The 21,708-nt window shown below is 38.4% G+C and overlaps 2 protein-coding genes across 2 annotated transcripts in view; one reads left to right on the top strand and one right to left on the bottom strand.

The window, feature by feature from the left end:
- The window catches only part of TRPM5 (transient receptor potential cation channel subfamily M member 5), a 39,753-nt gene extending 26,170 nt beyond the window's left edge, over positions 1-13,583 (bottom strand). The window contains exons 1-9 of the mRNA XM_057412847.1: positions 13,467-13,583; positions 12,298-12,478; positions 10,581-10,747; positions 7,379-7,559; positions 5,488-5,552; positions 3,453-3,644; positions 2,045-2,147; positions 1,096-1,214; positions 123-473 (exon numbers count right to left, since the gene is read on the bottom strand). Coding sequence (XP_057268830.1) covers positions 123-473; positions 1,096-1,214; positions 2,045-2,147; positions 3,453-3,644; positions 5,488-5,552; positions 7,379-7,559; positions 10,581-10,747; positions 12,298-12,478; positions 13,467-13,583 — 1,476 coding nt within the window. The remainder of the gene's footprint in view (positions 1-122; positions 474-1,095; positions 1,215-2,044; positions 2,148-3,452; positions 3,645-5,487; positions 5,553-7,378; positions 7,560-10,580; positions 10,748-12,297; positions 12,479-13,466) is intronic.
- KCNQ1 (potassium voltage-gated channel subfamily Q member 1) overlaps positions 1-21,708 on the top strand; it is a 392,885-nt gene that overhangs the window by 2,635 nt on the left and 368,542 nt on the right. The gene's annotated exons all lie outside the window — the stretch shown is intronic.

Genomic DNA, 21,708 nt, shown 5'->3' with positions numbered 1-21,708 from the left:
AAAAAGTGCCGGATTGTCTCATCTTCCCTTTCCTTCCCTACCCACAAAGGCCTGACCTAGCTAAAACTTTTCAAGTTCTAATTGCAGAGGATCAAGCCTATGATAGAAAGTTGTAACTTTACCGATTTCTTCTTGCCTCCATATCTGGGGTCTTGATAGAAACCTTTGCATGCATCATGAAGAAAATCCTTGAGAACTCTAGAGACTTCGCTGAGAGTGAAGAGTGGGCAGTTCTCCCTCTGCTCCTTATGATGTTGGCCAGTGAGGCCTGTCAAGGTCAGCTTGCTTTCTTCATGTTTCTTTAGGAGAAGTTCATAGAGGAGACATTTCTGAGAAATGGAACAGTAGAGCCTCTGCAGACGACTATATGTCAGGAATTCGGATATGTTAGCCCCATTCTCAATAAATAATTTTACAAATTCTGGTTTGTCATTGACCAGAGCATCCATCATCACTTCTTCCAGGTCACAGGACTAGATTGAGGAAGGGGAAAAATAAAAAAGGTTTTTTTTGATAATCACGGATGGGAAGAGGAGGGAGGTAAGATTCAACATGAGGACATGTACATGTTGTCTTCCACCAGTCAGCAGTGGGTAGAAGAAGAGAGGTAAAACTCTCTTATTTCTCTGTGACAAAATGTCTGTGTAAGCATTAATGTTAAAACTTGAACACAAATAGCATGCTGTGAGAGTTGTGGTGATCTTAGGTGTTAACTGCTCTGGGTATTTATACAGCAGCTGGAAACAGTGATGTTCTTCCTACGATCTTCTAACAGTAATATCTGCATGTTGCTTTTACTTTGCAAACTCAGGTTTGTTTGATTTAAACATTTGTACAGAAGAGGTGGGAGGGAGATTCTTGCCCCCAAAGTGTTCAAGAAAGGGACCATGTCCACTGAATTATTTCTCTGTCTTTAGCCATTTTCATATAAAGGACCAGAAAGACAAACAGCCTAAGAAAGCATACTACCACTGCTGAATCTTTTCATGGAGAATGCAGGTAGTGTTAAAAACTGAAGCTTTCTATTAGGATGTTTGTGTCCTGTACACATTGGATTATACACTGTTTGTCCTCTAAGACAATAAAACCTGGTACCTTCCACTCCACGTCACCATTGAATATTTCACTTTTAGCAATGTCCACTCTATTCCAGGCCACTGCCAGCTTCAATTCATCCAGGTACTCCTGAGGCTCCTGACTGTGACTTTTACAGGCTGGCAAAAATAGAAAATGCAAATAAACCCAGTACTTTACAGCAGTTCTGTTTAATTTAATATAGCATTGGTAATTTGATTAGCAATACAAGCTCTCCTTCAGCTACGGTTGCCTAAACAGGAACTCTTCACAGCATTTCCCCCAACTTAAGAAATATTAATATTAAAAATATTAATTTTTGCTAGATTAATTCTCTATTAAAACACTAAATGTTTTTAGGATTTTGAGAGCGATCCAGGCCTGCAGAACCTGCAGAAAGTGTGGGAACAGGACTGGCTATTGGTTTTGTCTTGTTTCAATTAGGACATTTGGAATAGAATGTCACCATTGGTTCCTTCCCTCCCCCACTTAAATTTAGGGGAAATGGATTGTTTCTGGAACTAAGGTCACTGAAGTATATTTGTCTTTTTTTTTTTTTTTTTTGAGGAGAAGGGTTGGGGGGTAGGGGAGGTTGTAGCTTTTGGGTGGTTTTGTTTTTGAGGGGGAGGTTGGGGAGGTGTTTTGGTGGGCTTTTTCTTTGGGGGGGTGTTTTTCAGTGGTTCAGCTCTTCTGGAACCTCTACTACTAAGAGAAGCAAGTAGTGAAATAAAGGAGCAATTAGAATAGCACTATACAATAGCATGAGATTAAAATGTGAGCACTGTTTTAAAGCAAGCTTACAGAGAGTTATGGTAACCATCCCAATCAATCTGTCAATAAGCAAACAGAAGAACTCTGCATCAGAAATTAATTCTGATCCAACAGCCAACTGAACTTGCTCTAGACATGAAAAACATTTATGGTATAGAGAAAGACAAGTATTACACTCTGCTGTGTCTATTGTTCTTACCTTTTACTAAAGCTTTTAAAATGACCGTGTCTAGTTCTTCTGAACCATCTTGCTCAAAGTTGTGCAAAGTTAAAAGATTTTGGTGGGAAATAATGTTCTGAATCTACTGGGAGATGAAAAAAACACTTTTATGTGTTGTCCTACTTCTGTATATTAATGCCTAAGAGCCCATGCGGTATTTCACAAAAACTTCTAATTGTAATGCTGAGGTTTGGCAAGAAGACAAGCATTATTAGTTTCCTATCTATAAATAATTCCCAGGGCAAGAAGAAGTAATTGACTTTTTCAAAATGACCTAGCAGGATGGGAGGAACCAAACTTGGATATACTGAGAACCAGAGCAGTTCTTTAATTAAAAGATCCTTCCTTAACTCACATTCTTATTTGACTCATAGTCATCCTGTGGCCAGCCTACCGCTACTTTTGTTTTACCTTTTCCTGCTTTGACATTTAAGTTTTGCTTTCAGAGTTGTTTATTTAAAAGCATAGTCCCCAAATCTTCTTTGAGTAAGTCATCAAATATTGATATATACAATACTCTTTTTCTTCTGCTTCTCTATTTATTGAGTTTTCTTTCTAGCAGTGCAGCTGCACTGAGACTTTGTGAGCATCTGGCAATATTGCTTCTAGGTGCCCTTCCACCCTCTTGCGTTAGTAATTTGGAAAAGTGCTCCCTAATGGAATTAATATGTGCAGCTTTTAGAGTTCAGATTTATGGCAGGAATTGCAAAGAATAAGTAGTGGATCATGTGAAGTGGACTTGGTTTATCTCAGAGACACAGAGAGCTCTTTAATTTTCACATACAGACAATCTCAAAGTGGTGGTAGTGTTGGGCTTTTTTGTTTCCTAAACACTTGCTGGTTCAAGTCTAGCAAGTGTGCCTCAAGACAGAGTTAGGAAAAATCTGTGAATCTGGGTGTTCTTTCTTTTCTTTAAGAACATGCATAACTGCCAATAGATGGGATAATTTCTAAACACCCTTCATTCATTTTAATCTATTAGTGCTTATCCACAACTAAGTTTCCATTTAACAGCTGTAAATCATGAATTAGGTCTCTTCTGTTACAGCTGCACAAGCTCCACAGCTGTGGAGTATAAATAATGCTTCATGTCCTCCAGGACTGTGGGGTTCCTCGGTGCTGGCTATGACTTGAGGAAATAACTAAGGAAGGACAGAGCCCTATGTGTTCAGCTGAATCATTAGAACAAAGTAGTTTCTACAATCAGCTGAGCACTTGCTTTTCATGTTAGAGAGGTATTCTATGACACTAGTGTCAAAGCACTGGAGTCCTCCAAACTTCTGGGCAGCTAATTGTCAAACCTGCACTGAATGGACTTCTGAACCTAGAAATGGTTAGAGAGAACTTGTGAACATGATGTACATAATTATCAAACATATGAGCTCACTGTTGCTGTCCATTGGAGAATGTCCTTCCACAGGAAGCTTTTTGAAGGGAATTTCTCCTTAAATTGCTTTTCAACAGCTTTTGGCATGACAATCTGTGGGTCATTCATGAATGCAGCTAAGATGTCAGCTGTACCTCCAGACCCAGTTAAGATAAGCCAGGGAGCAGAATTTTCCAGACTGCTGCACATTCTCTGTAGTTTAAAAAGTATATTTTTAGAATTCATATATGGAAAGAAAACGTTATTAAAAATAAGGATTTCTTGCACACTAAGAATAAATGCATACCTAGACCAGGTTCACTATGGCATCACTCCAGACTCTCTAAGCTATCAGGAATTTTCTAACTCTGTAGCAGGTCGTCCATGGCTATACTGCTTTTGTGACACAACTGAGTGGCTAAACAACCTGATTTGGACAAACAGTACATAAAACTTCCTTATCCTTGACTTCTTCCCTTCCTCCCTCTCCCCTACAGTTTGCGTTTCAGCGTAGTCAAGAGGAGCACTACACAGATATCCTCCAGCAGGCTCTTCTGACTGCTTAACCTGGTTATACATTCTAAAAATTGGGAATTTGCCTGTGTGAATACAACACTGAGCCACAGAAAAAAAAGCACGGAAGCACAGCAGCTGCAAGAGTTAAAGGCTGATAACTCTATTGCTTGTGCAATTAGAAGGAGTCAGGCAGGTTGCAGAGAGGGAAGCAGAGGCCGTGGTATCATAATTGCAACAATGAGTATTGCTGCCAATTTCATAACTCTGGAGTATTTTTTACTCCAGAATTATGCAAGAAGTTAATGAGAGTTTAAGAATCTAATTATTGACTTTCTTGTTGTATAGGGTTTGTTTTTTCTAGTGTTTTGTTTTTAACAGCTGTTGTAGTCCTTGATGTGTATTATCCAATTTCAATTTAAGAAATTGATATCCTAAAAAAGTGCAATCGGTTATCCATTCCCAGCATGTGTAAATTCTGGGCTCCAGCCAGTCACCTTTGGTTTCCAAGTCACTTTCATTGTTCTTTACAACTTTGAAAAGAAGATTATAGCTTGTAATATGTGATTTTTCAACACCCAAAATACAGAAAACACTGCTGTATTTAGCTTAGAAGAAAAGCTCAAGAGGTAACATAATCTTTGTGTAAACAGTGAGATTCCTAATAACAGTGTATGTTTTAGTCAAGCTGACAAATATCTGACAAGATACAGGACCGGAAACTGAAACTAGGAAACATCAGCAGAAATCAGTCATTCTGAAAGAGGTTACCAGCTTGCGTGGCAGAGTCTCATCATTTGGAAAGTTTAAATTATGGTTAAACATCTCTCTGAAAGTACTGTATTCCTTTTCATCTGAGAATATCATCTAAAAAAAGCTATGCGGATGTACAAGCTGCTACAAAGGAGTAAAATAAAATACCAGTAAGAATGAAATAGAAATCAAAGAGTATTTCCTAGTTAATAGGTTCTTTATGTTGTAGAACTACTCAGGGAAAAAAATCAAAACTGATCCTTCACTGGAGAAGGTATAGAATTGTTAACAGGTATCACTTGAGTCTTCTATCCTGCAATGTACTTTTGCTCGGTGGAACTAGGATACTATAGTTTTAAATGGCATATCTGGCAAATGTGGTCTTATACTTCGTCTGTGCTCTGTGACAGTGGTCTCACTGTTGCTGGACATCAGTGAATGATTAATCTTTTTTTGTAGGTGGTCTTGAGTAATAGCACAGTGATTCTCTCTCACTAAATCTGGATATGGCTTCTGTGGGTTTGTTTTGGTTTTAGATTTCTTATTTTCACTGTATAAGCTGGCAATGGAAGCTTTAATGGTCAGCTGGTGCCTATTTGAAAAGAAGTATTTCTCCCAAACAAATGCTGGCAAATTTAATATTAACAGAACTCAGCTCACAATGGTGTATAGATTTGAATTTTGACTTTATGGAAAGTGCCAGTACATGTGTTTGTCATCCATCAAAATTTCCTGTTAATTAGTCAGCACAAGTTAATTTATTTTTCTAAAGTTACAAATGGCTACTTACCTCGAGTGTGCCGGGTCCTCCATTTACCAGTAAGCAAAGCACAGGAATCTCAATACTACCTGTTCCTGTAAAACAGATGGTTTAATTTTTAAAAGGTTAACAACTTTAACAAAACTATTGTGGTTTTGCTGACCCTTTGAAAGTATTTCTCTTGTTATATGCTGTTCTGGCACCTACCAGAACATGAGCCTGCAGAAGGCAGGCAACTGCAGAAGCAAGTAGCAAAGGAAGAGAATAAATAACACTATGACTTAGCAGATCAAGTCCTAGTCTAAGATTCAGGACGTAGGCACCTTCTTTGCCTTGGATGTCTTGCATGATTCCTGGCAAGCAGTCCATTTGGTTCTCAACTCAGTACACTTGAGCTACAAAATAGAGATACTGGCACTTCTGTGTGTCATAGCACTGTTGACTTCTTTGTTTATTTACCGCAAGGTGATCAATAGTGGAATAATGGAGCTGCATTAGGGTGCAAGATAAGATTGTTAAGTCTTCAGAAAGGCAGCTACCATTATTAATATTAAGATATATTTAGAGATAAAAAGCTGTCAGTTTGTCCCAGATGTAATACATGTGCCTTGCATGTGCAGCAAGGTGTAGTGAAATCTGGGAGAAAAGCCTGATAAAAGGAGGATTTAAAAAATTGAAGAGGCTGATTATGTAGACCAGTTAGGATGAGATGAGTCAGATACAGAGTATGTGTTTCCTATCAACTCTTATTACTCTGCTTAAACAGTTTATAATTTCATTCAGCACAGTCTAATGTGGTCATTATTACTAACAATCTTATACATTGAAAAGAAATGCTAATGAAATATTTAACATGTCATGGCAGCAGGGGAAGAAACAACATAAGCATCCCTGTGCTTAACCACACAGAGGGACCCACTAAATGGTTTGTACTGTAAATGCTGAACTCTGTAACCTGAAGGTGACTACAGATTGGCCTAAAAGAGCTCAATCAAAATGGCAGCATTATGAAATGAATGCTGCTTTCAGTTGGAAGATAAATGGCATTTGGTTCAAACAATTTTTTGATGTTTCCCTTTGTTGGCCCCTTTTTAGAGCACTGTACAGATTGACACTTACTATTTGTATCTGTTGTGGGATGACTACAGAGATAAGGTAGAACTGAGCTATAGCCAGGACATGATTGGCAAGTAAATTAATTGTTTTAGTGAATGGCATAGCAGTGCCATTTCTCAGTAAGGTGATGTTCTAGTTTGAAGAGTGACCTCTATGACAATAGGTTTCTCCAGAGGTTTATGGCTTCAGATATTCTTCATTTACCATAAAGTTAGATAAAATTTAGCTGGAGGAGGGGTAGGGGGTGTGGATTCTGACTTTATGGTGGGAAGGTGGGAAGTCCTTAATTGCAAAGAATATTCAGCATATCAAATATTTCCTCTGAATAACCTCTTGGTATTCTTTGAAATAGGGAAATTCTACTTGACCTTATTAAAGTGTTTTACTTCAGCAAAGTCACATAGCTTTGCTGAGCTTGAATATAAATGAGCTTAAATCAATGACTTTTGTGTATATAAGATACCACCAAATTTAGTATGTTCCAGAGGAATATTTGTCAAATGAATCGGCATTTTCTGACAGAAAATTGTTCCACTGAGACTCGTTCAGTCAGATTTGGTTTGCAAGCACAATGAGGCTACTTTCTAATTCTCAGGATTTTTGGTTTAAAAAGCAGCTTTCTCAACTTCAGAAGTCACTTTAGTTCCGCCTCTTATGTAATGACAAATGTGTTTACTTGATCTTATCTATGTAGATGATTGTCTAATTTCAGAATTGGTTTTGCCTTTGTTAAGGTTGAGGCCCACAAGTATAACTGTAACATCAGTATTATTCAAGTTAGCACAACTATATAGAGTCTACTTACCACCATACCCAGTACGCTGCTCTGAAATATGTTTTTCCAAGGTGAGACGTAGCTGAGTAGTTGCATCTGGCTCATCTGGTATTGTGTGATCCACCAAAATAAAATGGGAATGGTTGTGGTCCAGGGAATACGATGGGCCTTGGATATTATCATCTGATTGGTAGAGTACAAGACTCTCATTCTAGAGAGAGAAGGAGAGATGTTAGTGTTCCCTGCAAAATACAGTCCATAGTTTTATGTGCTTTATCTCCATTTTTGTGTTGTGTGTGTCAGGAGACAGCACACCATCTTTGAGACACTTGACTCTTGAAAAGGGTAAAAAAGGAGAATGTGTTCCTTCTGAAAGGTGACAGGACTGAAAGCTGAATTCCTTGAAGTTTGCCTTTTGGGCTCTGCAAAATACAGTGATATTGGTTATCATCTCTGGAGCACAGACATTCATCCAGAGGTTTTGGAAATGTTTGTTGGACAAATGGAAAGGGGCATGTGACCCCACAACTGTGGATGAAGCTGTAATGCCTCTGAGGGCTAAAGTCTCAGCTGGTATAAACAGGGCAGACCTACTCATTTCAGTAGCCCAGTAGGTAAGTTAGCCTGCTGTGTGTCCATATGAATTTAAATGCAGCTTTATTTAACTGACAAATCTAAGTTACACTTTGGAAATTGCATCCTAAAAAAGTGAGTGACAGGAAGACATTAGGAAAGTGCAGTCTTACTATTTTTTTTTTTTTGGGTGAGGGGTGTTACATCTTGAAATAATTTATTCATTAATTTTTGCATAACATCACGGTCTGGGTAAAACAGAACCTCTGTTGTAGTCTTCTAAGGATTATGCTACATATGATCTTAGGATTGTGCTACACACACCATTTTCAAGCTCCTCTTACTTCTATGATAATCTTTCTGTCCCACTGTTGCATGTTCACTTTGATATACCATTCCTAACAGCAAGCCAGGCTGTACATGCCTTGTTGTTATTCTTTTTCATCTTCATGTCCTGTTGCAAGTAAGCCAAATTAAAGCAATTGTTTAAAATCTGCATTTCCTTCTATTATGCTTCTTTTCCGACTCCTGCAGCCTTTGGGTTATGCAGGTTCTTCTCCACAGCCAAGGCTAAGGCTGATGTTGGAGAGGAAATAAATATATCACCAGGAGCTCATAGCAGCACTAATAATGCACAAAACCATAAAGTAACCCAGCAGGACAAGTTCCTTCATGCTGTGGGTGGAAGAGTTGAGCATGCTGCATAGCATGCCCCTAAGTGGCTTTCTGAAATGAAGCTGCATATAGTCATGCTGGAGAAGGGAAGTATCCTTCAAAGCAACATGAAAAAGGCTATAATCAGGCATGTTCTTTATGGCTTCTTTCCTTGTCAGCAGTTCTGGGAAAAGTGTGGCCATCAGAAGCTGTCCCAGGAAAAATTTCATGTCCTTTACAAACAGCAAGTGCCACAGATTTCTTTTACCTTCTTTCTCTGTTTCTCATTTGTTAGGGCAAGCTTCTTGACTATCTATTTGTCAAAACAAAACCTGAAGACAGAGGGTGTGCATATATGTTGCTGCCTTGTAAAATAAAGCCTACTTGAAAAAGATCTGGACTTTGATTAGAACCTGGAGGTATAACAGCTGTTTAACAAAGGCCCTCAGGGATTTTCATGTTTATTCTCTGAAAATGTGGAAGTGATTTTTTCAATAATGTTTAAAGTATACCATTAACACAGAAGAGATGTGAAGGATATGCTGACTTCAGGGCTTGTTCTTCTCCTTGGTAGTGTGGATTGTTAGCTCTATTTTATAAAACAAGCTGCTTGTGTTAATGCCAAGTATGAAGACAACTGGGTTTAGATCAACATCCTTGTCTATAGTTCCTTTGTCATAAAGTTACTGACTAAAATCAGAATTTCTTTGGGTGGAAGCAGTGCCAGAAGTCACAGTGTCCTACATGAAATATTCCTTGACAAAGAATTTGGCCTTTAGCTAAAGGAGTGAAAATGCAATATAAAGATTGGTGCACTTGCTTTGTAGCTGCTGATTTGGAAAGATCCAGGTACATTTCAACCACTTAGCCTGGGAAACAGGTGAAATAGTTTGCATTTGCCAAAACAAATGAACAAAATTCATGAATGTAACAAACCAAAACCTCTCCTCTGTGGCCCTTTTGGACTAGTTCAGCCTCACAAATAGGTTGAAGTCTTCCAGCTACAAAGTCCCACCTGCTAAAGCACAGAAGCTGTCCTCGGCAAAAAGAATGGAGAAAGGGGAAACCAAGTGACTATTAATAAATTGCTGATAGTATCTGGCAGTCCCCAGCTGCTAGCTGGTACTTGCTAGCCTGTCTGAGAGAAGAACCAGGTGCGAGTTTAAAGGCCTGTGTGTATCATTTGTTTCTTAGTTTCTGCAGGGAAGTAAAACAGCACAGAGGAACTATCATTCATTGCCGTTACACACCTACTTCATTGTTATAATATTCTGCTTAGGACAGACCATATAAGCAGTGACAAGAAGGTCATGCCATAATTTTGTTTTCTGCACCTGCAGGTCAATTCAGCATCAACTTGTCTTGACATTTTCAGCAAACGTGTTGTTGGGTGAGGTTTTTTATTTGTGTGTTTGTTCTTAGCTTTTTTTGTCACCCTGAACTTAGATTGCTTTCACATGAATTGTGAAGTCCCTAGAGTTCCCAATAATTAGATTAAATCCTCCATGACTAGCATTTCTGGCCTGGTGTGTTGAACAAGTTTTTGCATATTAGATACCAGTTCAATGGCTAGTTAAGAAAATTTGGTCTTGTAATATTTATGGCTTGTATTCTGTAGCAGAAAATATACTTTTTACAGTATTTATGAAGCTTGGAGTAAGTGCTTTTGTGGTAAGTGGACAAGGGAAAAAAATATTAAAGGTGCCTTATGATGCATGATGTTTTTCCTGTCATTAATCCTGCTCTCGTGGCTGAGCTTGTATCTAATACTGTCACCTACTGGATACTTGCAGAATTGCTGCGAAGTATACTGAGCGGAGAGCGCACAGAAGACTTTTAACTGCTCTTCTTCCTCTTTTTCTCTTTTCCCGCCAAACACACTCTAAACCTCCACTTTTGTTTTTAAGTTAGATCAATGTTGTTCTCCCTATTACTTCCGCATTTTTTGAAGGTGCTGCTTACTTCTGGACAGTCCTGTCTCATGAGTAGAATAAGTGAAAAATACCTTTGTGTTGTCCAGAATTTCTCTGTGCTGAATTTTTCTCAGTGAAGTTATTCCTATGGCAATCACTCTGGCTTTGGATGAAGTACTGGCCAGTGCATGATCTCGGACTGCTTGCACTAGGTGTCTTGTTATTCCTACACGTAAAGCATTGGTAAAAATCCAGGCACCTGAAATCAAAAATGGTTAGATACTTTCTTTAAAATTCAACATGTTTGTGTGTCAAGTAACATTAATTGGAGTAATGGATTTAAGGTTTTTTTTTCCAGGTAGATAAACTGTAGACAGGTCTTGATGGACTGTAACTTCTGGAATTAAATACATAAAAAGAATGTAAGACTTTAAAAAGGAAAATAAGATATTATATGCCCAAGCAAACATGCTTCACATATCATGTGATACAATATTGCCATCTTTACTCCGATGTCAATGTGCCACCAAGAATGCTGCGTCTGGTCTAGTGTCACTTACTGTCTAAATCTGAGCAGAAATATCACTACACAAAGCAGGTCTGCTTGTTGCATAAGGAACATCAAAGGGACAGGATAGAGGAAGCTGTTGGCTTGAACTGAGGACTCAGTCCCAGTAGTAGAACTGGTAGCAGAAGAGCTTGTCTATAACCTGTCTAAAATGGTGTTCTCATGTTCTTCTTTTTGTGTGTTGGACAGTGAATTCAATAGAATTATTCTGCAGAATTTACAACAGTATTGTTATGGTGACAAAGAATTTTGGAGAACCCTATGTAAATAGCTAACCAACCTCTTTCAGATGTGTAAGGAACTGGAGATCTTGATGCTGTCCAGTCTTAAGTCTTGAAGGCAAATGGAGATAGAGAGTATCTGTACGGTATAGAAGTACCAAAAAGGGCTTTAATGCTAGGCTGTTTCATTACAAAAAGTGAAACAGTCTTACCTGGACCAGTGAAGCTGAACCAAGAGCTTGTTGTAAAATTATTACAGATATTTTTACTTAATTTTGCAGATAATTTTTTTGTTCTAATTTTACAGGGAAAAAAAGATGTAATCTTAAATGAAAACACTTCTGTGCATGTGCCCAGACATTAATTGTCTTCGTTTTGGTTTTAAATGTTTTTCACTACTCTTCTAATTTTTGTGAACAGCCAGGGAGAAAGTGAGCTGGTTTGTTTTATGTTATATATTACCAAAGTCTTTTTGTTTAATCTTGAGTCTGATCTTACACTATTTTACTAATGAAGTTTGTTCAACTCTTAGATTTTTAAGAAAATAATCTTCAAAAAAAACCCTGTTGTAACATGATTTTGACTGGTACCTAAAAAGTGAGAATGGGGAAAACAAGAATTATTATTTTTGACTTAAATTAACTCTTGTTGAAGTCAAATTGCTATGTGTTCTTAAGACTTATTTTGCTATGGCACCAAAGAGGGACAACATACTTGGTCCTATCTCATGCTGTCTTTCTAGTGTCATATCTGAAGGAAAACACGGTTCAGTAATTCTACACTTCAGAAATGGTTGCTTAAAGTAATTCTGTTTGAAATAACTTGCTTTTGCTATTTCTAATACAATAGTTTTCATTTTAAAAGCTATTCTAATACAGGTTGTAGGTTGAATTCAGCAAAGCCTCAAACTCCTAAAAATAATCATGTAAGAAGGCTGACTGACATTAAAAGATCACCGGATGCTAGGTGTGAGACTCCAACAGGAATATAAATTGCTTCTTTAAAGTCTAAAGCACTAACCTGTGCTTTGAGCTGCCTTTATAAGTCCTTTTTTTAAGGTGTCCCATAGCCAAGGCTTCACCTGGAAATTTTCTTCTTCCCCTGCTAAAGAGATGACCAAATTGGGAGCAGGTAGTTTCCATTTGTTGAGCATAACTTCGAATATAATTCCAGGATGAATGGTATTTGGGACCTTAATAAACTTCAATAAACAAAACAAAAAACACTGAGTAACAATGGGACAGACAGTAGGATACAGTAGAGGTATTGTTCATACTGAATGCAGAGGGAAATTTAAAATCAACTTGATTATTTAAGGAAAATTTGAACAATTTATTTGGACATGACCTGACAGAGAAATAAATACTAGGATGAATTTAGCAGGCTTCTGAACAAATCCACTAATTTGGACAGTTTGATGGGTTAATTCCCTGTTGCAGACTGACAAATTGCACTCTCCTTTAATGCTGCTATTCCTCTTGAACTGCTTTCAGTTCCATGGCAGCCTAGCAAAGCCAAAAAATTTCTTGGGTGTTTCTTGTTGCTGCACTAGCTGAAATATTTGCCTGATTTCATGTCTGTTTTCCAAGGACATGTTACGTGAATCTGTTGCTTCTACCTGTTTTGTAAATATTTCAGCTTTGTGCTTAAGACTTTATAATGAAAAAAATCTTCAGGTAGATTTCTAATCCTACAAAATTCTTCTGCTCTAGCATCTAATGTATACAAGGAACCAGCAAGGAGGTGGGTCTGTCCATGTAAATTCCTTTTTGCATACTAGCAGAACAGAGAGGAAGACCTTTAAGGAGAGTCTTGAAACAGCTCAAAAGTATGCTTCAAATATTGAAATCCATAGGGATTAATTTGGCAGAAAGAGATTAAAACAAGGAAATAATGCAAAATGAAGGAAGCTGAGCACATAATTGATTTGTTTGGATTTTGTTAAAGAAGGAAGTGATCAACTGTACTTGTAGCATGTCAGTGCAAGTCAAGTGATTGGTTTCTGTATACTAATAGGCCTTATTTGAAATAACATTCATGTTCAGGAACTTATGGTCCCTACTTTGAATATGATGTGCCTCACACGGTGGCACATTGACCCTCACTGTTACACTTTCTTCATTTAATGCAAGAATTAACAGCTGAACAACAGCAATAGTGTAAAGGGTTAAAACTTCTCAGTGCTGTACCTTTCCACGTTTTTTCCCAGAGGCTGTGAAGTCTATTTCTCCTGTGCAGTATGGTGGTTCTCTTTTGAAAGCTTCCTCTTTGTCACTGCTGCAGAGCTTGCTTTCCATTTCCTCCATTGAATTAGTAAGGTGGTTACCAGTAGACCAAGATGTTCACTGAGATGACAGACAACTGGAAAATGAGCTGTTCAAACTTAAGAGGCCACAAAAATTCATTAATTTACATTTAGTTGTTTTCAGACAAATATTTCATTCTTCGACTATTATGCTTATAAGGCTCAGCTGAAATTGGTGGTGTTTGTAGCAAATGTTGAACTTTATATAAAGGAGGAAGCAGATTCCACACCAAAGCTATGTAAAATAGGTTATGAAAAGGCATGAAGGGGTAAGGCTCAACTCTCATTTAGCAGACAGAAAGCTGAGTTGAAAGATCCTTCAATCCCTCCAAAGTCATGTGGGGTGTCTCAGAGCCCAAAGGTGATCTTATTTCTACAAGAAAGAAAGAGAAGCCTTAGCGACAAGCTATGCAAACAAGAACAGGTCTGTGTTAGAGTCTGAGTCATAGTTTCTTAGTGTGTTTATGCATCATGCTACTAGGACTTACATTGTCCAACGTGGACACTAAATAACTAAGTGGCGAGATTGTATTTCTCTGAAAATACTTTAGAAGCAATTTACTCCCCATCTGCTGTAGGAATAGGCTATTTATTCATAAGCCAAAGTATCTAAGGCCAAGCTGTACTCAACAAGAACATACAGTTCAAGAAGGAAGGTGGTTTTCTCTCTATGTGGTTTAGGAATGATGGTGAGTAATCTGTCCTAGAGCAAAGGTCATACAGGAAGAGCTGTGCTTCTGCATTACATAAGACCGGGAAAAGCTCTTCTTTCTTCTATATTCCACTTTGACTGAACTGATATGATTTGGAAAATACAGGTTTCAACTTGTATGCTTTATTTAGTTTCTTTTCTAAAGAAAAGCAATGAAATAGCTCTCCCTTCTGTCTTCATCAGCATATTCAAGTACTTAGTTCTTTAACAAATCCTTGTGATAGTAAACCAGCAATGGTTATTAATACTGCATTAATCTTTATTTCCTAATCTAAGAGATTTAATGTGGATTTAAAGTGGGTCAAACCAGCAAGTCTTTTTGTGGGTCTATCAGGATGCTCCAGCAGAGGGAGCAAACCCTCTCTTGGGAGCCTGTATCCTGCTGCTTCAGCACCTGCTGCCTCTATGATCTTCTCTCTTTTGGGTTTGTTTTGTTTTTTTTTTTTTGTTTTCTGTGAAAAAGTTGTTTGGAGTTGCTTTTTTTTCCTCTGATCCACCTGTGAAAAGTGGTTATGGACTCTCACTCATAATTTGTTTCCTCTACAGCTTTCCCACACCTCTGTATCCATCCCCAAACTTCTGTCATGCCAGTCTCTTCTGGAGACAACTGAGTGTTTATTCTGAACACTGAGACTAATTCAGTTAAGAGTCTTACCTAAAAGAACTTCTGGATTTTCAACAACAGTGGTCACAACAAAACCCACCTCTTTTTTGAGTCCTCTTTTCCACTGAGGATACAGCTTTATCTCCTAAGAGCACAAAGACAGTATTCTGGGGAAAAAAGAGTTAATACAGAGTTATAACAACATATTTTGATTATTCTGAAGCACACAAATCACTTCCTGGGACTCGCTCACAGAACAAAGGATTTGATTAGAAAAAAGTATTCAGTTCTGAATTTTCAGAGTATATTTAGTCCATTTAGTCACCATTCATCACTGCCCCAGATAGTGCACATTTATTTATATCTACAAACAAGCAACAAACTTGGAATAGGAAGTCATTTACAAAGTAATCTGATGGTTAATTTGACCTCATAGATAGGCCCCAAGTGGTACATTTTAAGTCTAGCTCTAGACCTAAGCTTGCAAAATTTCATCATGTGGTTATCCATGACTTCTATTTTGGAATAAAGACACTGAGCTGCTGAGATTTATAAGGAAGATTCTCACATTTGGATTTTTTTTTTTTTCCCCAGAAATAACATGTTACTTGATTTTTAGTTTAGGATTTCTGTTGTTCACTACCATTGAGAATCAATACAAAGTGAAGGAGACAAAAACAGATGAGATGCAGAAACACAAAAAACTTGTGAACAAAGCTTGTAAGACTGAAAGTGAAGAAGGCAGCTGGTAACTGGCACTGCACAGGGCACTACTTTTTTCTTTTAATCAAGCAGTGAACCATGACAGTAGAGACTGTGAGCTTATTTTTGGGAAGTATTATTTCATCTTTCCATCCTGTTCTTATACCACTTTTGCATCCCACAGCAAGGTGCTGTCTGTGATGGGATACAGAGCTAAAGGGAATTAGTTATGAATTTCTACTACTTGGCCTTGTGTTCATATTCCAAGCCAGGACATCTTTCAGCATCAAGAGTAGAAAAGCAATACTGACAGAATGGCAAAACAAACCCCAAAATTGTGCAAGATTCTGAATTGTATCCATGTAAGACTATAATGTATCCCTATATGGAGCTGAGAATCTACACCAGAGATTGTGGACTATTGTGGAATGATATTATCTAAGTTTCTGCATGCAGCTTTCAGGAGCTTTTACAGACAAAGGCAATGAGCAATGCCAAGTAGCTTGCTTTGGTTTGGCTTCAGTTTTAGTAAGATTTGACACGGACAGTTTTTCTTGCTTTATCTTCTACCTCTTGTTTGACTTCCAAGGAATAAATATGGTGACTTACAGTATGATTGCAGTAACATACAGGTGAGACCTTCCACGTCAGTGCAATGTTCCACCCAGTGGTGCTAACAGAGCAAGGAAATATTGCTTTGGTATTTAAAGGGGTGGGGAAGAAGATTTTAAAGGTTGTTTTATAGATAATGTGCAGGCAGGGGAAAAAAAAAACAAAACCCAACAAAAAAAAACAACAACAAACCAAAAAACCCTCAAACAAAGCCAGAAGTTGCTTATATTCTGAATGTTGCAACATTGAGGAAAAAAGACTGCTGGATAAGATTTGCAGATGTGGTTCTAAGCACAAAGGATGACCATATTAAATGTTTCCTTACTTTCCTTTACAGCTGTATCAGCTATTGCAGTGTAACTCCTTGCTCTCATGGGCAGAATTGCAGAACACTGAATGGACCTGTTCAAGTACTGCACACCACCTGACTACCAGTTTGCGCTGCAGTGGAGCTTTGCTACATATTGATCAGTCAGCACACAGGCTGCATTATGTCCCTAATATTTGAATATATATTCAGAATAGGATATAGTTGGCTCTGTAATTTCCTCCTGGATTGTTAAAATTTCCGTTTTTTAAAAGCATGTGGGCATCTCGCCTAGTGTCCTCTAACAAGCAAAGTAAGCAGGTAGTAACAAACTATGTAATATAATCACAGGTTTTTGGAGTGCCTTTCTCCCAGGTTTAATTCAGTCTTGTTCTGCTTGGTTCCAGCTTTCACATAAGTCTCTGGTGGTTTCAGCGGCTACTGCTTTGAGACTTCAGGCTGCACTAGATTGTGAGCGTGTCAGGTCACAGTAATCGGGTCAACTCATTGTGGTCAAAGTCATGACATGCCACTGCAGTCAGCTTAGCTGTGGTCAGTTTCATCACTGCAACATAACAGAGTATATTTTAATTACAAGGGTCTGGAATAAGTCCATGCCTTGGGAAAGAATAAGCAGATACCCAGAAAGAGGAACATGGTCTAAACACTTTTTGGATGAGAGGAAAGGTAGGGAGGAAAGCAAAGGAGAGACAAAGGCTATAAATACAGCTGGATGAAAACCCAATGACCAGTACTTCACAATTTTTTCACTTTCCAGATACTACTTTCTGTTAAACTACTTTTAAAAAATCCAACCTATTTTTAATCCCAATACTTAAATTTTTTTCCTCTCCATTATCTGAAAGAATTCCATTGTTTTAAATCTGATAAAAAGATTACTTGGACAAGCAATCAGAAATACTTAAGGGGGAGAGGAAAGCTACAAAAATCTTGCCTGCTGTAATATGTGCATTCATATTTTAAATTTTGTGTACACACACACACATACATATTGAAAAATCTGATTTTAGTTCTGGGTCAGACTTAAGTACAGATTTTTCTATCTAGGCTGCTGCTACTTATTTAAATTTGTAGGTCAAATTCTGCCCTAGATGTTCCCATTGACTACAAACATCTATGGAAAGAATGTACCTTTAATGATTACCAGATTTGAAGTATAACCTAGAAATCCATTCCTAACTAGCAAAGCAAGTTAAGATAATTATAAGGAAAAGACAACTGCCAGTTCCACCTACCTCTGGAAATGTGAGTCAATGTCATCTGCATTAGGGATGGCCTGATTAAGTCATTCCAGGTGTCAGCCAGTCTCATGAATCATTATTTCTTTAACCTCATAAATAGGGAGCTGTTAGAATTGTACCACTGTACAAGCAGCACTTGTGGCACTGGAGCTTGCAGGTCCTAATACTATTTAGTCCTTTATTTGGATGGTCCTAACTTCTTATTTGGACATCCTAGATTTCTGGGATGTAGAAAACTGTCAGGGAGGTACAACTTCAGGGGAACAGTTGTGATGGCTGTAGGGAAACTCCAAAGTGGATTGCTGCAGGGGTGCTTTCCTGAGGGATTTATCCAGGAAAAATGATACCAGAATTGCAAAGAAACACTTTGAGAGCTATGTACATCTCTTTCAGGACTGTTTTTCCTCCTGGCTCTTCTTCCTGACTTCTCTGCCATTCCTTCTCTCTCCAGCCTCCTTTTCCCTTACTTCTCTCCATGTTTCCTCCAGCTTTCCATGGGTTCTTTCTAGCTATTGTTGCTGCCACTTAGCCCACTGTGAATGTGTAGCTCTTCCATGTGTGGTAAGAAATAACAGATGTTGCACCTCCCGATATATGACAAGGGCATGGGTCCACTTCAGCCTTCTTTTAGATTTTAACCAGGATCAGTCTGTGTCAATGGAAGGAAGAAAGGTCAATCTAAGCCTTTCAAACATACATTGTGAAAATGGGTGCAGTCAAGGGATGGCTTGACCTCAATTGTTATCTTCAAGGGTAATGGTTCGATTAAGAGAGTAGGCGTATGGTAATCATTAGTTCTCAGGACTTGGCACCAGTAAGAAATCTCCTTCATATTAGTATGCTGATCAGGGACACACCCTGGCTTTTAATTACTAGCAGATTCCTCCACCCACTCAAGGAGTACATTGGAATATGTAGGTGAAATGATTAAATGCAGTAATAAAGTAGTCCCAGTATTGCTGATGTTAAAACAGCCACAAAGCCCACCCTTAGCTACAGTGGCCGATGGAGCAAATCCATTGGTTTATAAACATTGAAGGAAGCTTTCATGTGGAGCAAAAGAAGACAGTGACAGTTACTGTGCCCTTGCTGGTGCAGGATAGGATAAGCTACAAATCCTAATGAAAAGTGTACCTTAACTATTGGTCAGAAAAAGAGGGGGCTCACAATAATGATGCAGGTGAATAGTAAGGGGGAAACTGCAACACCAGCATACAACAGACTTCACTTGAGCAGGAAAAATTAGCTACTAAGACATGTAATGAGATACCACTGGCTAAACTGCAGTCCTTTGAAAGAAGCTAAGGGTTACAGACAGAGCAAAGGTAAGTGAGCAATATTATGCTGTTGTTACAAAAGAAAAATGCTGCTAGGACAGTGTAAACAGGATAGCCTTCATGAAGTCAGCATTAGCTGCACTATTCTGTCTGGTTTTGGGTGCGAGATTTCAAGGGAATTACGGACCAGCCGGAGAAGGTTTGAGCAAGAGAAGTAGCAAGGACAGAAACCTTGCACTAAAAGATAAGGAAAGTTTGAGCAAATCAGAATTGTGTAACCAAAAGCAGAGAAGATTGCAGGAAGGGAAAAGGAGAATGTAATAGCCTACCACTGCAAAAGGATGATGAGAAAGATCATTTATACTTGTGGCTAGCACAACAAGTAATGGGTTCAAGAGAAGAACAGTAACAAGGCTTCCCAGAGATAAAATAGTAACCACACTCAGAGAAATACTTCCTTGGAAAGAATTAAACCCTATACCACTGGTTAGGGAGCAAGCAAAACAGCCAGTACAAAATCCCCAGTTGTGTATTCTGTATATTGTGTAGTCTGTAAATTGTGACCCAAAGAGCTTGACCTTAACTTACATGTTATTGCAACCCTGAGAGCTGGAGATGCATCCATAGCTCTGATCCTCAAGATACACATATGCTTATGCAACTTCACTAATGGAAATGCTCCTACTGACTTTAGTGCAAGTACTCACTCCAGGAAAATTCCATCAGTGAGTTTACTGGGCCATTGCCAGCAACAGTGTAATGGTATTATTTGCTTTCAATAGTTGCCATGTTTTCTTTCCTGTTTTGAATTCAAACATAATAAATATGAAGAACAAAGCAGGTGCAGGGGATCAGGATAAAGAAAACCAGAAAAATGAAGGGCAGAGTAAGGACTGCAAAACTCATGTTCAATTTCAGCATGTGCTCCAGAAATGAAGTGGATGGACTCTAACTCATGAGTACCTTTAAGTGTGAAGAAACAATATTTCAATCACAATGGATGCAACAGAAAAGAGGAGGTATAAGAAGGCCTTAACTAGAATCCAGGAAAGGAACCTGCCATGGAAATATGTTTATATGACGTGAGACAAAAGGAAATATTTGTTAGGGAAAATAAATGTACGTGTATCTGTGTGAAAGACTGATGTATGTACCTCTATGTGCAGTTATATACATTATCTTGCTTATATTTATGCTGCAGGTTTGGAAAATGTTTGTTGGGAATTGGTACATTCAAATGTACTAATGATGATGCATGAAATGTTTCTGCTTCACAGCCTAATGACAAAGCAGAACCATCTGCCATGATTGCCAAGGAATTGCTAAATAAAGCATGTTGTTTCACCTAGGCATGGTGAAATACACCAGCAGAAATCATGGCCAGCTGTCCTGCACAAGGCTTTGTCATGCCTGTAGCAAATAAATCTTTGAGACCTGAAGAAATAGAAAAAAGGAAACAAAGAAATGATCGCCACAAGTCCAACTGGAACTATAGTACACTACACATCCCTCATGTTCAGACAAGAGGGATAAGAAAAGCCATTACTGTCAAAGATGAGAACTGGAAGGATGCAGCAAGTACACAGCAAATAACTTATGGGATGGTTTCTCCATACTTTGACTAGGACAGAGAGAGACAGGCTAGTTGAGATTGACAGCAACCTTAGGAATGTGTTTCCTAACTGGAGACCTTGAGTTTGCAGACACAGGGCTAGACAGGAACTTGAAGCAAAATCATGCAAAGAAAGGAAGCATAGAAGTGACCTAGTAAAATAGAAGTTTAAGTGTCCAGATATATTTATGTGAATTGGCCCCATCAGATTTCAGAAACATCAGTGTTATCAGTTTCCTTGCTAGCACAGCAGTTGTTATAGAATGTTATTTCAAGTAAGTCCTCTTTACTGTATCTGTGCAGTCAATAATCAGAACAAAATGTCGGAGGAGGAAGAATATTTTGAAACGTCATCAACAACAGCAAGCTATGAAAAGATGTGTGGGAGGAGAGCCTTGTCACTGAACTAGTGTAGGCTTTCTAAGGTATGCCTCTTGAGCCTGATCCTTCTTGTAATTGCTAGGAAGGACACAAGGGTGCAAGGCAAATCAGGTATTCACAGGAGTCTTCCTACAATTTTCTAGGAGAGTGGATTGTGCTTTGGTTTGGCTGGGGTCAGCAACAAACCTTTAACAAATGAATGTGCAAAATGCTAATGCAAATATAGGTACTTTGTCTTTTTTGTTTCCATCTTCATTTGGTTTACACAGTAAAGAGCATCAGAGGCTATTTGAATAATGTGCTTTTAGTGAGTTTGCAGAAATTTGCATACAGATGTCAGTGAATTTCATAGAAGAGGATTTATTCTGGGGAGAAAACCTGAGAAGGTAGGGAGCTGATAAAAGGGAAATAAACAATGGAAGGTGCAGATGGAATAGATGAGAGAAAACACATAGCAACACTGCTTGATTAAAATAAAGGAATTGGCTGTGCTTACATAGCATGTTGTGTATAGTGTGTGGGGGGAGGCTGACAATAGCTTCAAATACTCCTGGACCTTCACTGCTCTGTTCCCACAGCATAGCATGCCACTTTGAAGCTGTGCCAACAAATGTTTTTGTGTGGCCTCACAGTGAATCAGACTGAGTTCACTTGAAC

Source organism: Pezoporus wallicus, unplaced genomic scaffold (genome assembly GCF_028554395.1).
Source record: "Pezoporus wallicus isolate ANWC-B61680 ecotype Strahan unplaced genomic scaffold, APGP_CSIRO_Pwel_v1 scaffold_6885, whole genome shotgun sequence".
Lineage (NCBI taxonomy): Eukaryota > Metazoa > Chordata > Aves > Psittaciformes > Psittacidae > Pezoporus > Pezoporus wallicus.
This window is presented reverse-complemented; position numbering and strand designations above follow the sequence as displayed.